The sequence below is a fragment of the Augochlora pura genome, chromosome 9, assembly GCF_028453695.1.
Source record: "Augochlora pura isolate Apur16 chromosome 9, APUR_v2.2.1, whole genome shotgun sequence".
Classification (NCBI taxonomy): Eukaryota; Metazoa; Arthropoda; class Insecta; order Hymenoptera; family Halictidae; genus Augochlora; species Augochlora pura.
In genome coordinates, this window is record NC_135780.1 from 13,839,855 (window position 1) to 13,857,117 (window position 17,263).

The following is a 17,263-nucleotide window of genomic DNA, read 5'->3' on the forward strand; positions in this document are numbered from 1 at the left end:
TGGCCTTTTAACACGGTATAACTACTTCTCAGATTGGATTAAATGAACGTTTTTAAATTATAGAAGGATTAGTCGACTAGGCGATGACTGAAGTACTGTTCTTTTATTTATTAATGCTTTGAACGGTATAGTAAACTGTATCGCTTATACCAAAAGTAATTTTACTGTGAAATAAAAATAATTTGAGTATAATCAGTGTAGGCGCTTTTTACTATATCGATTTATATTTCTTCGGAAAAGGGTAATTATTCGCTGAATAAAGCATTAATAAATAGAATAAATTTTAGTCCTTAATACAGTTTTTAACACCGTGTTCAAATCGATAATTTAAACAAACGCGTCGTCGGGACGCGCAAGCTTATCGAGTTCGTGAGGTCGAGAGGTACGCGTTGACGGGAATCGCGAGACAGAAGGGTGGAAAAATCAGCGATTACAACACGCCGAAAGAGCGGTTGAGAAGAGAAGGAAATCGGCCGTAGGCGCATCCTGCTCGTAATAATAATCCCTTTAATCAATTAGCTCGACGGGAAAATGTGGCAATCGAGGAGGACGCGGCGATGCGCTGCAGAAATACGCTCTCGAGCACGGATATTAATTATCTGGGGCAAAGATGCGCACAATGCCTCGTGTCTGCCTCGGCTGCGATTGGTCTGACATGACTTTCGCTTTTTCCTACCCCGCACGCTGATCTATCCTCCTTTCGATCTCCCTTCTTCCATGGATCGTCTTCGCCGCGCGCGCAATGGAAATTCTGACGCGCCGAAAACGAGAACGCGGCTCCTTTTTTCCTGCGACACGTGCGCCGGGATTATTTTTGTTAACTTGGTCCGATCACAAGCTTGATCGAAGGGTCAATGAGAATCGAGAGAAATTGACCGAACACTGTTCCACCAGTCGCAGAAATCGCCACCACAGATTCAACCTTTTAATTCCCCATTTAATCAATCGACGAAACGTTGATTTAATTTTAAAATTTACAATTAAATTTACAATTAAATTCGCAAATTTAATAATCAATAATTTTGACATCTTCCAACCAGCTTTTCTCTTCTCTCCGCGCCATAATTAGAAAAATTTAAGTATCCCCTCGATATATGCAATAAAACAATATTCGTTGAAAGCGATATATTTCAATGATCTAAAAATGGCCGCTTCAGACTCGTTTATGTTTCTAGAAACGTGTAAATTATTGCACTTGCCACGTGTAAATTACTTATTACTACTATTGACTAACAGAAACGATAGCTTCAACGCATCGCCGCGTAATCGTCCTGCAACGCTCGCGATACAAAATGTAAACTGCTGATATACTAAGTTTCTTATGTCATTTACTCGGACCAAATCGGTTTAGAAATCCAGTACGATCGATTCGATTTGGTCGGTCGCGAAGAGGATCGAGGGAAATAATTTATGGTGAGACGGCAAGAAAATCATCGGTGGCACCCTGGTCGAACGCACAGTGGTGTATCCCGTGATAAATTGTTCTCATCGATAAACTTTCAACGGCACGGTTGCGTCACTTTGTAAAACAGGAAGTGTTACGGTATCCAAGAGGAAATTGTTGCAGAAATTGTAAAGATGATCGGAGAATTTATTGATCGTTAAATGTTACTCGTTCATTGATTATTCGATCGCACTTGACTGTTTTATGGTGCAATGACAATTCGATTTTATTATGCAATAACGCAATTTTACGGTCGTGAAAGTCCTGCTTCTTTTAATAGCAAAATACTGGAACAAGCATTTTTTTTAACACCCTCGAGAAATTTTATTTAAAAAACGAATCGATTCAGCGAACGATGCATTAATTTATTTTAAATTATTTAAATCTTTTTACCACGGTCTGATAATAATTAGCAGAATTGTCAAACATGAGAAATGATTTTCAAATCGCGGAAAGATACTCTCTCTGCATTTTCAAGCACAGCATTGTTCAGTATTTATAATTTTGCACGGAGGATAATAGTTCTGGGTTCACTAGGATGTAATTTTCCCATTTGAAATGAATTTACTATATGGAGTATTGCTATATAAGTCGCGCTAATTACTCTTCTATACGATCGGCAGTATTGTCTTCGGACTGATGAATTATCTCCTGTGGTCTTTGTTGGGCTAATATGGCCAGTTCTATTCTACTTTAAACGCTTCTGCTTTCACAATCTACATGTAGAGTAATCGCATCTATGGCGATATATGACCCACATATACATTGTCTATACCTGCGTAATTTATTAATGATTTCGATTGTCCGTGATTATATGTTTATTACCCATCGTCACTTACACGAATTAATGTTTTAAAATGTGACTGGAATTTCTGTTTCAATTAAATTTTTTTATATTGTCTATATAATTATATAATAATTTCTAATTGCATATACGATATAATAAAATGATTTATGCGTCTGCGACACTGTCTATGCTGACTTTTGGTATCGTAATAACGATAATGTAGGAGCAGTTAAAATGCAATGTTGGAAAGTGAAAATTATTGCGGCGAGGAAGTTACACGTTTAATCCGTCGTTATCTTTCCGAACAAAAACTTCTCGATGAAATGGGAACATTTCGCAATCGCATGCGATTTTTAAGATGCATTTGCGCCGGGCTATTTCAAAACCACCGGCTAACGCAACGCCTAGCTAATTGTAAGTTTCATAAAGGCAACCGCGTCCATATATTTTTTTTAACACTTGAAACTACCATTGGACGTTTTTTTGCATTTTATTTAAAATCTAAACTGTGCTTAATATCCCCAGGAAAAAATATAAGTCAATCCCTATCTAGGAACCATGGACACTCCATTAATAAACTGAATAACAATATTAAAATACAAAATGGAATGATCACTTTATCTTTAATTAAAGTATATAAAAATATACCGAGCGATAATTACTTTATTAATTAAAATGGAATAACGAGACGTCCGGCTAATATTTACTGGTAATAAGACTATACTTCGTCGCAACGCGTACGATAGAATATATTTTTTTTTAAACAATGTCGTTACAGTATAATGGATGCGCAACGCGTTACATTAAAATGGTAAAAAACCGTGCATAATTAACTTCATTCGAACGAACCGGACGCGGGAACAAAGTTTGTAATTAGTTCGTTTCCCAGATTGAGCTCCATTAACCTAATTTTTAGTCGTTAGCATCCAAAAACATTGCTTCGACCGCGTCGGCAAAATGAAAGACAATGGATTATGACAGCGTTCGAAAAGCTGATGTTTCATCGAAGACAATCCCGATGGAATTTATTTAGGCCGTGTCTGTAAAGAAGCGACGATTATTTATTAGCATTCAGCGGAACAAATGATATTTTTCTTTTAATTATTGATAATGTTGTTTTAAGTGTCTCGGAGGAATGCGTTGCTACAGCTTGCGTTCGAAGGAGAATCGCGATGGATATGCACGCGGTTAATTTTAACTTGTTCACAATAACGCAGCGTCTCCCCATTAACCTTCCAATCGTCAAACTTCCATTAACCCATTCATTACAATCCCTTGCACAGCAACCGTTGCCCCATACGATGAATTTATTGGCGCGATGAATGTCGTTTGTTACTAATCCTTGATTTCGCTATTCTTTCACGAACAATATCACGTTGTGCTCACTATACTCTTAATTCAGGTTATCCTTTCATTATTCTATTTATCTCCATTTATATATTATATCATATATAAAGATTTATTATATATAAATATTTATATATTATATAAATTTATTTCTATTTATTACACCTATATTATCTCTTCCATTTTTCTAAATTATTTATTGTAAGTTCGGAATAATTTTTTTTTATCTCAGAAACTATAAGAAGTTAATGCATTATTCAGTTGCCATTTAATTTTCCAGCGATTAGCAAAACCTTTGCCTGCACATTTGCTCGTGTTAGATATCTCTGCCGGTGCAATCTGGCCGTGTATCGACGTTCGTTGCAGCAGACCTTTTTGCCGAGTCGATTGAATTTGTATTTATGACCGTCTCGAATCAGAGCTTTGTTTGAAAAATCATTCGGTTAACAGAGGCCCACCCGATATCCTCCGCTCTCCGCGGTAAATAAAAGGAATCGAGAAACGCGTACGTGTTTGCGTAACGAATGACATCGCGACCCGGGGGAGAAGCATCTTTCGCTTAATTGGATAACAGTTCCAATAAGCTTCCTTTGTTACCGTCGCCCCGGAAGGAAAGCGTTTCGACGCGAGACTTTTTAATGGAGAATTGCATTCCCTGTTTGAAAAAAATAGACGCGACCGATTTGTTACACGGAAATAATTCTGCTGAATGTATTTAAATAATACGCCTAATAATTAACAGCATTTAGAAGTAACTTCACAATTTAATTATTTAATTTATCGGTTCGCTTATCGTTTAACAAAATATAGATGCAAATAAATGCTTAACGTTCGTACCCGCTAACCTATAATCTCGTAAATATTTGACATTCTCCAGGAAGATGGAATCAAATTGTTTACTTAATTAATAGCTTCGCTACGGAGATTATAGTTTCGGAAACTAATTTATTAAAAACGAATGTTTGCACGATCACCTAACGACACGTGTACATTTCGTATAAATTCCACAAGGGGATTCGTATTATTTAAATTCTTGCGAAACGTATGTAAAACAGTTAATGCACGGTCCGAAAAAAAACACTTCGCTACGAAAATAGTGCCGCATAATTACAGAGCGCGATTCCGCGGGGGAATTATCTTTAACAATTTCCAAGGTGATAGATACTTTTACTTCGTTGCCTGTCGTGTCGTTTAACCTTTTCCTTCGCGAAGTCTGAAATTATAGTTCTCCTGAAACGATCGCGTTATCGCAGAAAAAGAAATATTGTTCTTTATGATTAACCGATGATTAATTGAATCTTCTCTGAAGTACTTACACCTTCTTGTAGTGCTTACTGTAATACAAAGATTGCGGCAATTTCATTCAGTGTTTCTAATCGACTGATTTTTTAAATTGTAAATGGACAATTATGTGATTGTCCTATTTCTTTGGTATTATTAATTATATATTATTAGCAGATATAATTTTAGCTCGATTTAGACTTGCAAGCTACAACTATGATTATAAATTATTATTATAAATTGTTCTTACTCATTTTGGCAATTGGACCACTTGCAATTTTTGCAAATATTCGTTTAACGATTGTTCAATGAACTATCGGGTGTAACGTCTCGATAAAGTTTAAGTCACTGGACCTGATTCGGTAAAAATTTAGTAGAATATCGTCTCGTTGTTGGAACAAATAAAACCGCCGGAAAATGCAACGCACGTTCGTTCGTGACACCGGTCGTGATCGAAATTACAGCGACGGTATTAAAAACGATATTATATCATTAGATAAGAATTCACTTCGCCATTTTCCATTGTCCGAATTTCAACACCTGCGCGGCGAGCGCGGTACGTGCCCACGTGCGGCCGCAGTTTCCAATGCACTTCCTGCACTCGCCTGTACGCGTGCAACATGGAAAACGCGATCGATCCGAGCACAACGCCGCGGGTACGTTTCAGGTGGACATTTAATTACGAGGTTGCCCGTCTGTCGATGACATCGTTACGGTGACGTAAGCTTCGCTCAAAAGAGCGGAGGGAGCAGCGGGTGGAACGCGGTGCTGGGGGTTGCGGAGAAGAATCTCGACGCGCTTACAGAGAGAGAGAGAGAGAGAGAGAGAGAGAGTCCTTTCAAATTCTGCTCGATCGAAAGAACATTATGCATTCAGAAATTCTACCGATTGCGAGAGTCCTTTTTTAAACCGGAGTCTGACAGACGTCTGCCACGTTTAAACGATGGCATCGTTTTCAAAAAAATCCTTTTAAAATTCGTAGAATTTTCTCGGGAAATGTTTCATCGACGTCGCTCGAGGATAAAATTCATTTTAAATTATTTTCACGATCGTTGCACAGGGGGTGATTTATATTATTTTATTTTATGGTATAATATACTATATTGCACTATAATATATTATATTATATTATGTTAGACTATATTATACTGTATTATATATTTATATCACGTCAAGACAACATTGCGCACCTGTTAAAAATCACTGCCACAGATAAACGTTTCTATACATAAATAAGATTCGATTTTCAGCAAAATTGCCCCCGGCAAATACTTTTAATTGGAATACACGCCCGCGCATGGAATAAACAAAAATGGCAAATAATAAACGAAAACGTTGGCAAAACTTCGTTGCATTTCATTGCATCGCGCAACCGATGAATATTCATATTCGTTTTCCTTGTAACCGGAGTTTACCGTAGAAAATATTCTACGGTTTCGGTTTACTCGTACGTTTGCAAAATCATCCTTCTCATTTTTATTGTAATCCAATATTCTGCACAGGTTCCCCGCCCCCCGAAAGCGCTGATATTTCTCCGTTCGTATCCGAATAATAAAAGATGGAATTATTGTTGCGTATATAAAAATCGTAACATTAGAAAGAAACGTTCCTCAAAAAGTTTATACTGTAGGAGATAGATCCTTTAAATATTTTATTCCACTAGGAGATTGTTTTATCCACAGTCAAAGCTGGTTAATATTTACGAAATAAATATTTCGAATACTGTTTTAAATAATAGACGGTTGAAATAGAATAATATTATTCAATATCAAAAATCCAAGAAATGTAAAGTAAATTATACATTTTCATTTAGCTGTCTAAAACGTAAAATAATATATTTTATTGTGCTAATATAAAATATAAAGTCGTCAGAATAATGCAAAAGATAGATATTTTCACAATTATACATAAAATAAAGAAATGTAGTTAGAAAAGGTGGAGATTGTTGATAGCGTTTTGTTTATTGAACGCGATCGATCGGAGATGCGAAAAGAATATGAGAATATCAATTTTCCGTTGGTGATTGCTATCCCCTTTGTCGTGTATAGCTCGATCGACGGACGAGCTAAATCTAACTGACGATTTGACGCTGGACGACCATTGCTGAGCGACCTTTTTGATTAACTGCCGCCGATTGTAAACTGTTGTGTCCGCATCGCGCGGCTCTATGGTATTGCGAAAAGGCCCGGCGAAGACGCTTGCATCAGGAAAATCACGAACTTTCTCGCTACTCGATAGTTTAAGGTGTCTGAGACCCGTGGGAACTCGACGACACCCCGGCTACTGTTTATTAACGCAACGACACGAGTGTTAACGTGTCGAGGGAACCACTGCATTTTATAAGCCTTTTTCCCCTCTTTTTTCAAATTATTTACCGTCGCCGTAGCTTCATAATTATTAGTTACATCAATTACATTACATTACATTGCATTTTACTGTGCTATCTTACGTTGCATTTACATTACTTTAATTGCTCTTTCCTAATTTATTTTCCAGGGGTGTGAATTCTCAGATTTAACACTTCGTAACCTAACAATTAATGTACGAAAGCAATAATTTCGTTTACGACTTGTCGTACAAGACTGATAAAATGTTAATTATAAATCATAAGTACAGAAGACGGTCCACAAAGGAATTGCAAGTTGCATTTCGTAATAATTATGTTCGAACGAATTAACAACGAAGTGTGAAAAACTGAGTGTATTAGAATGTAAAAATACAGAATATAAATACTATTAAATATTAAATATTTCGCAGCTTTTTTCAGTCTTCATTTAAACAGAAATAATAATTTTCTTCGCGAGTAATAGATACGTGCACTGGGGGGTTGAATTAGGCAGCCAGATGCGACTAAAGGTACATTACGGCTGCAGAGTCCCACGAATCCCAAAGAATACTCTGTTCTCGTATTCAAAATTTGCATAAACCGCGAAATTTGTGACGCGCGATATTTCGCCAGGTTTCCTCCGATTTTCTAACCGGGTTATACGGATACAGCCGTTGCGCGAGGGTTGCTCGTCTATTACTATTAACCAAGGCCGTCCCACAGCTATCATCTTTATGGATATTTATTATATTTTCCACAGAATATCTTCCATTTCTTCGCCAGAACGTTCCGCGCATCGCGTGCAAAATATCTGCATTAACATTGCCCAATGTTTCGCCCTTAAAAATCACTATTTAATTTATCATATAGTTTAAAGTTTTAAAAAATTATCCAGCATTTATAGCGGTCCATAAAATTAATAAAAAAAAGCAACAAAAATAAAAATAACCACGATTTAACTTATCATAAAGTGTAAAGCTTTTGAAAGTTATGTAGCATTTACGGTGGTCCATAAAATTGATAAAAATTTAGGGGACGCCGTAAATATCTTCCGACAAATCGGAGATCGTGTCGAACGATTGCAAAAGGGCTTTTTTCGTAAACTGTGTTCCAACAGTCGCAGCAATATTTCTCGCGCGAGGAAAGCGTCGCGTTCGAATCTCGACTGTTATATAGAGCTTCCGCCTCGTGTTTCGATTTATTTAATATTTTCTGCTGAAAACTGAAGTCGCAGGGAAAGCCATTTCGGTTGATCGCCCCGCGGACAGATACGTTTTGATGTTTTCCGCGCCCGATTCGCGTCGCGACAGATTTCGAGCTTTACACCAATCATAAACCAGCGCGGCGTATAAATTCGACTGTAACTTTATATACTTAATTCACCCGTTAACTTTATAAGGTTTAAAAATTCTTGAACTATTCCAAGACACACGTGTTATTAACAAGTATTGACGAAATCATTATTTTAATTATTATTCTACATATAATTTATATATGAATATCGAAGAATTTTTTTAATTGAAAAATTCAATTAGCCGAGCATTGAAAAATCGCGGCGACAATTTCGAATTGAGGAACGTTCCCGGAGACGCGGCGAATTCTGAACGACACAGAGTTTTCACTGGCACATCAATCTCGAGGCGCGGGCAACTTTCCTTCGCGGCGGGTATACGCAAGCGTCTGTGAATAGAGGTGTCGCGGCGGCCCGTGCAACAGGAAGTAAATAAAATTCAGCGAGCGAACCGATACACGCGGAAGATCGCGCTTCTAGTATTCACCGTGGGCATCGACAATAGCGTATCGCAACGAAACTACCGCTGACATAGATTCCGTTGTTAAAACCTGCCGGCAAAGAGCGACGCTGCCTGCTCCGTGTACGCGAGGCACGCGCGATTTTCAGCGACGGCGATGAACATCGAACGATTACGCGGACTGTACAACACCGGCTAAATCTGATCGTGACGTCTTTCTATGTATTAAATTTTATGTTGTAAAAGAAACGTATCTCTTTTCGTTAGAATGTCAATAAAATTCAATTAAGAATATTATCGAGGGTTGATATTCAACCCCTTTGTTGAAGCTCGCCGCTGAAAGATCAGAGATGTTAATCAAATCTAATTGTATATTTAATTATAATGGTATTATATATTTAATTATAATGGTACTATATATTTAATTATAATGGTACTATACATTTAATTTTAATGGTATTATATATTTAATTATACTGTTACTATAAATCTTAAAAAGATATTACTAAACAATCTGCTCGGTAATTATTACAAAATAGTTGTAAAAGGCCGGGTGCGGAGTGGTCAAACGGCTTCGTTGTTTGACGATTAAATTAGGAGGGAATCAGCGTTGTAAACATTTGAAAACACGATCTATTAGGGTTAATGATCGCCGAGGCATGGCGCATTAGAATAAAACAAACAGTAGCCGATGTGTAATGGCGGGTGACTAAGCTGCCCGAGTGTGTTCGGATTTGCATATTCAAGGAGAATTCGACCCGAGCGGATTGCAGATCGCGCGTCTCTCGGAGTCGAAGTAAGTGGGTCCTGCTCGAGAATCGACTTGAATATTTCAATCGCCCGGTCTACAATTTAATTTGCAAAAGTCGCACGATTTTTTAAAAATTATATCGACATGTACTGAGTATTCAATCTTAATTAAATCAAATTAAATATTATATACTAAATGATACCGAAGGCTAAGTATAATTTATAGTAGATACATATACTATAGATGCAGCGTAATAAATTCATCGTTAAATTCGTATAAAAACCTACCATAAATTTTAACTAATAATTGATTGCAATTGGTAACGTCCATTTGAATTCACATATAAAATATTATTATATTACCTCGGGGAATATTCGCGGGATTTTCGTCAGCTGTTGGTTACAATCGATGCTTACGGTTAATAAATCACCGTTCAATTGCAACGCAATTAGTCGCGATACAATATCGTTGTACTATATATAACGAATTCTATGTATAATTAAATGATTTCCCTACTCGGGTATTATTAATAGTCGCAGTTAAATTACGCGATAGAAGTCGTCGAATAAATGCGAATTAGGCGGAACGAAGTGGCGAAAGTAGCGGCTACGATTGCCAAGGGTTATTAAAACGGTATAAACGGACACGGGCAGAGGTTCGTCTGTACCCTGACACGTGGACATCCAGAACGGAAGAGGCGCCTTAGCCGATTCGCGCATCGCCTGCGAGAGGCAGGAAGAGAGTCACCGGAAATGTCGTTACGAAACTAATACGGTAAACCGTGCAACTTGTTTTTGCTGACGGTGCACTTTTCACGTGATTATCGTTAAACATGTTCCGATACTACAAAAAAAACATGAAAGCGGACACGGGTCATCTTCACAGCTGTTGCAAGCAACGCTAAGAAAGGCAAATAGTGAAACGTCCAGCCGTAAACCTATTAGGTTGGTGCATATGAAATGTCGGATGCGTACGTAGATATATAAAACTAAATAAATTATCCGAGCAGTGAATTTTTTGAAAAATAAATCTAACGCGAGCACGGTTAACGAAAGTCTGATCGATAATTGGGAAGCAGATTTTTCACGGTAATTATAATTGAAACGCTCGGCGGACGATTAAACTGTTAGGCCGTGTACGTACGTTTCATAACGATTAGGTATAATTAACCAGCTAATGAGTTTATCTTTCGATCAGACCGTATCCAGCGTAGCCTAGACAAGAGAGCACACCGGGCAGGCAAAAAAAAAAAAGAGAAAAAGAAGTCGGCATGAGTGTACGCGGAGCTGCAAGAAGTTTAGAAACCTCCCGATTTAATCTCGGTTTTCTGAGTAATGTAAGGAGACAAGAAAGCATGAGAATATTCTTAATTACGAAACAAAGTCATTTGATTGCGCAGTTCACGCTAATTCCGAGTTCATGCATAAGAAGGACCACGCTAGTCTCGCGGCCACGCGCGTTACGAAAACGGACGATTCTTTGCGGCTCGAATCGATGAAACGTGTCTGAAATACCGTAGCATAAACTAATGTTTATTAGCTATTTTATTGTGTTATTGTTCTTATTCAAATTCACGATAGCTGTTCCATTCTATATATTATATATATCTAACAGAATTGTTTTAGACCATTGGAGAATTTTCACCATAAAACTCACCCTAATGTTACAGTTTCACGCCACAGTGTATTAAAAATAATATTATCATAATAATATTATATTAAAAATAATATTGTCATAATAATATTATATAAAGGATATTTCCAATCTTTCAGAATTTATTTAGACATTTATTTTGCAGCAATTGAGAAATGTTAAGGGGTCGCCGGCAACCCCATGGTTATTATGGCTATATTTTTATTTCTGTAGCAGAGACTGGCGAACCTCTGGTCACCCCATAGAGATAACAGCCGAAACAAATAAAAGATTTCGCTGGGCTGTTGAAAAGTTTTGTTCGTGCAAATAGTCTGTTATTTACCAATTCTAATAACAAGACGGTGAATGGGTTTCACTTTCTCCGGTGAACACATCGATACTCGAAGATCGAGAGAAAGCACGCGATAATTGGTCGCAAACATCTTCCTACCATTCAACAATAGTTCTCGCGTCGCGTGTCGACGTAAACTGATCTAACATATGGTAAACACTGTACAGTAAATTTGTGAATAGAAAACAGTGCGACTTTGCTATAGAAAAATATTTGTTTAGGTTACGATTATGTTGTTTGGGTTGCAATTAAATTGTTTGGGTTAGCAACTAATACTCCCACTAATGTAATGATAAATACTCCCACGCAATTACTATAACACAGAAGGACGCAGTGTAAAAAAATAAATGCAATTAATTAAGTCAAGGAATAAAAATATCGTTTAAAAAATTCGTTAAATTCTCCAACGATGCTAAAAATATTTTATCATCCCCATATACATTTTCATTTTATTGTATCATTTAGACAGAAAATACGACGCGATTACAATTTTATCGTTGTCCAAACATTTTACAATCGCGCGCAGAAATAATCAGAGAACGAAACTCGATATGCATAAACTTTAAATCTGCGATCCCATTGTTTTCGTTCGAACGAGAATTTAACGAGATCCCCGCCACCCCCATCGACGGCGATAAATGGAAACGAAATACCATGGGGACTAGATGCCATCCCTCGTTCATTAATTATTCCGTTCGAATTTCGACTTCTTAATGAACGAGCTATTGTATAATTTTGACTCGATCTTCCGGCGGATTCTAACGAGGCGCGGCGTTCGTTACGATCAAACTTTGCCGCGGAGGTTTACCCTACTTTTCATAATGATGGAAAATTTCAGCCGAGCGGGCAACTTCTACGATTTATCATATCGAGGCATTTCGCGGGTCTCGATCAACGTTAGCGACGCCTTCGTTGCAATTTAACCCTTCGCAATCGATGCCATTTTAATTGTATATTTAAAATTATTTTTCTGGATTAGAGTATTTTTATTCTATGTGACAAAGTGCACCCCATAAAAATCAGTCGATACTCTTCAACTGTACCAGAGTCATAAACAACTAAATTAAACCGAAAGACAATTATTGCAACAATTATTATTCAGAATAATTCAGAGAAGACGACGCCCCCGTGTTGCACCCCTTCGACCAAAGACGATTCAGTGTGAACACAGGCTAGTCGCTACAAAGGAACCGTGCATCTGCGAAGTAAGTAAGAAAACATGTTAAATATTCGCAGAAGGTTTTTATATTCAAGAAAGAAGCGCCGGGCGGAACGGTTCCGGCTGACGGAATAAAATATGGAAAAAGCAAATTCCGAGGGAAATCTGTCGAGACTTCTTCGCGGATAATACCTCTGGAACTTCGCGCAAATTTTCCTTCCTTTTTCTATTTTATATGTATTTGCACAACCAGATGGAATAAATAAAGCTCGAATTTGGAATTTCCAATAATTATAATCAATTAAAAAAGGTTTAAAATCGTCGAAGCGAGCTGGAACGAATAAAATTTGAATTTTCGAAATTCCAATGATTATTAATCGTTTGCTTTTAATCTTCGAGATAATAATGTTCGTATATTTCTTTGAAATATCGAGAATACGTAGAATAGGTTACCGAATTCGATTCAAGAAACAAAATGGCCACGCTCCGGATTCCGGTCTCGCAAAGTCGCCACAAATCAGGAAAGTTATGAGACGTGTTCAAACGCGCCGGCAGAAATATGTTCGCCGCTGTATATCAAACCGCGGCTACACAGAATTTACCTTTATTGTTCGCAATAAATATCCGCGCGATCCGAGGAATATTTCATGGAAGGTGACTTTAAAACGAGTATAAAAATATTAAGACAAAATATTCTTGAAGACGGAGCAAGGTATAAGCTTTTTCAATAAAAATATTCCATCTCATCCATTGGAAGCTAGATTTCATTTTTTACAAAACTATATATATTTTATAGGCTATATACTTTCATAAAAGCTGCTATTCTTTACTTAAAATAATTATTTGAGACAACGATAAAAATATGTTTAAAATTGTGATTAACATAAATATACGATCTCCATACCCTATATCAATCATTTGAAATTTAAAGCATAGTGTTTTTAATATCTATTATACCAATTTCTGTACTGCAAAATCGAGCGACTGTAATTTAACTAAAAAACAGTGGGAAAAATATTGCCATCTTGTGCGACACTTTTCACGGATCGCCATGTGTCCCGAGCAAAGGGTTCACGAGGGCGTTACGTCACTCCACTACCAAGATCACACCGGGCACACCGTTGCATTCCCATTTCTACCTGCAGTTCCACCGCGATGCACTCGCGAATGAACTGGAAATCCCTGGTATCGATTGCGCGGCTCTTCCCGGTGCACTGTACCAACCCCTCTCTCGCGTGTAAACATTTCAAATTGTCCTTACCTCGTGTTGGCACAGGAGCTCGCAATTAATAATAATTAGATCCTCGTCCTCTACGAACGTACGATCAGAAAGTTGCTCGCGCATGGGATAAATAACCTGGACTGTTTATAACAACGTTTGCCGAGTACGTCCGTCGCGTAATCCGTTTACCAATGATATCAATTTTGCAGCCCGGCCAACCAAAATTGCAATTTGCATAGGCATGCGCAATTTAGGATTTGTGTTCTCAAGGATCGTGTCTCGGGCGTCGCTATCTCCGTTAACCCTTTGCGGTCGAGTGGCGGCTCTAAAGCGCCGCTAGACAACGTCGTGCCACGTTTCAGCCTCTGGTACCTATCTCATTTACTATTTAATCTCTATTATTTTATATTAAATTAAATATGATAAATATTATCAGGAAATAATCAGTGAGCGTCTGTGGAAGACGTTCCATTTTATATTTATTTTACAACTACTTTATATGTCCATTTTAGGTCCATTTTACATCTGGACGTTTTACGCCCTAAACTCTCGCAATGGACACGGTTTTATTCGCCATAAAACTCTGCGGCAATCGCAAGATGGTTGTCAGTAGGATAATTCGAGTCTTACTTTGAGTACTCGGCCTATGATTTCCCACAAGAACTCGAGCAACGTTTCCGTTTAATATATTCTCTCAGAGAGTAATTGGTTTGGCAGTTTTGTATCTGAAAAGGGTAAACCCTTGGGCATAGCCTATGATAATTTATCTATTTGCAAGGCCCGGTGAATCCTCGGTCTACCATACAACGCGGTTCATAAATAGCCTATGGAATACGTGAGACGAACAGGTGGGTATACGCACACGAATACAGTTGCTCGCATAAGTATTCGGACACTGGTATAACATTTATATATTTATATAAATATATATATATATATAGTAGAAGTCAAAGTTAGACTAGTGTTTGAATATTTTTGTGTCACTGTATAGCTGGCGATGGGTTCACGAATTTCCATGGTTAAGGGTTAATTCGCCAGTGCGCGGTTAATAATTACAGGACAATAGAACGGGCTTAAAACGGAACATAGTCCGGCTATGGTGTACGGTAGCGTAGCCGAAATGATCAGCCGTCATTCCACCCGGAAATCATGATCCTCGGCTCTGAGCCGGCGGGTTAGGTCTCGGTTAGGTCGATCCGAGGGAGGTCGTCGGCTGCATCAGCGTGTTCGTATTCCCTTTCGCGCGTGGGCGTGGCGTAAAAGGGGTGGAGGGCGTGGCCACTCGCGATCAATAAAACCATCCCCCCGCTCGACGTCGGTGATGCTCTCACCTCCGAAAACCGAGGTTCCGCCGTGGTAGTGGTGGTTCTGCGCGGGTGCATACACTCTGCCAAACCACATCGATCCCCTCGAACCTTCCCTTTTCACGCTACGAGCAGCTCTCCTCTCTCGGAATTACGCAGGAGATTTCATTCGCGGCGGTCACGTGAGCGTCTGGTACCTCCGGAACAAGTCACTGGCTTTTTGATCCTACGCCGTTCGTTTATTCCTGTTCCCCGGTATTGATGGACGGGTCGCGCGACCAGCAGCGCCCCTTGCAGGCTAATTTTCTTAAAATCGTCGCCAGAATGCAAAACCTTTTTTTCTCGTATATTTGTTCATTGTATGAATCTTGATTTGTCACGTCGTTTTCCATATCAGACAGGGGAGGATAAAAGTGTCACCCTAGATAAAGCAGGTTGCCTCCAAATACCCCAGGAAACTCGAGAAAGAAAAGAAAAATGTCTCCCGTGGTCCTTCGTGCTTTTAACCCTTTACACCCTAGTGGTGACTCCGAGGCACCGCTAAAATTGTTACAGCACGTAATTTTTATATTGTCAAAGTTAGAAATTATTGAAAGTCTAAATGGCTTCAAGTGCAAAGAGTTAATTATAAAAATGTTCCACCTGTCTTCCTTTTCGACTGCGTGGTACCCACGTATTATTGACGCACGTAATATACATCGTGACGTTGAAAAGTGGAGCTTTCGGAACAAAGGATTCATTCATTGGGCGACATTGGTCTCTGTGTAGTGGATGCGTGGGCGTCATTGAAATGTCCAAAGTTCGCTTGGCCGGATTAGTCGATAACTGAGAGGTGCCACGACACCCCCGCTCTCTCCGACAGAAACGCAATGTTTGACCCTTTTTCCTATTGCGTGGGAAGCGGCGAACGACGTCGCTTCGTGTCACCCAAAATTCGTAGACTGTTGGGACTTTCGGTGTGTGGGCGCCTCTTGTGACAGTGACTATACTGTATACGATATTATATAGTATATATGTTATAAGACTATGATACTATAATATTATAATATTATGATACTATAGTACTATAATATTATAATACTATAAATACAACATATACTATACTACTACAACAGTATAGTCAGCTACCACTGCGCAGAACGCCGAGCAACCAGGTAATAAAAAGCAGCATTAGGCTCGTTAGCAGATTTTTCAATGGATAAATATTGAAAGACGTTTGACCAACCGAAGGGGGCAAATAACCTTTAAGACGTTCCCTGCCACTCTTTCATACCGTTGGCCTAAGCGTCGCGATTATCTTATGTAACATTTGCGGGCGCAGTTAGCAGTTTACTCTAGAATTTGAATTAATAGCCGCGTCCTTTGTCGCGAGCGGCTAAACGCGGCGACACGCGTGCCACTCCGAACAGGATGTTGTTGCAACCCATTCAAAAAACCTCTTATCGATCATTCGCTGGCGACCCGTTCGACGAAGACGCGAATCGATATGGTCACGAACGCGCTATCTTACGTTCCTCGTTTCTCCATAGCTTCTGGCACGGGCGTACGAATTCAGTCACGTGATAAACGTAGTCGACGTCGAAAAATACACAGCCTTTGTTCGCGATATTATTTTTGCAGGTTCGATATTTTCTACGATACTTTGTTGGTTCTCGATGCGGGTAGTTACATTTCCCGAGGGTGGTTTTATTTCTCGTCGATAATTCAATTTGTTGTTGAAGATGTTTCGCGGAACAAACGTTCACGAAAGTTGATGGCAGAATTTCCACCGTGCGCGTCATCGAATTTCGTGCATGGTTTCTCTTTCATGAAAAATTCTATTTACGTTTCCGACTTTCTCGGCCCATCCACCAACTTTATAGATAGCAATTACTAATCTACTTTCTCCGAACTCTTTGTCGGTAATT

The 17,263-nt window shown here is 38.7% G+C and overlaps 1 protein-coding gene across 1 annotated transcript in view; it reads right to left on the reverse strand.

Moving 5' to 3' along the window:
• Positions 1-15,486, reverse strand: part of LOC144475232 (uncharacterized) — a 28,998-nt gene extending 13,512 nt beyond the window's left edge. The window contains exon 1 of the mRNA XM_078190916.1: positions 15,384-15,486. Coding sequence (XP_078047042.1) covers positions 15,384-15,453 — 70 coding nt within the window. The 5' untranslated portion in view covers positions 15,454-15,486. The remainder of the gene's footprint in view (positions 1-15,383) is intronic.
• Positions 15,487-17,263: the final 1,777 nt, after the last annotated feature.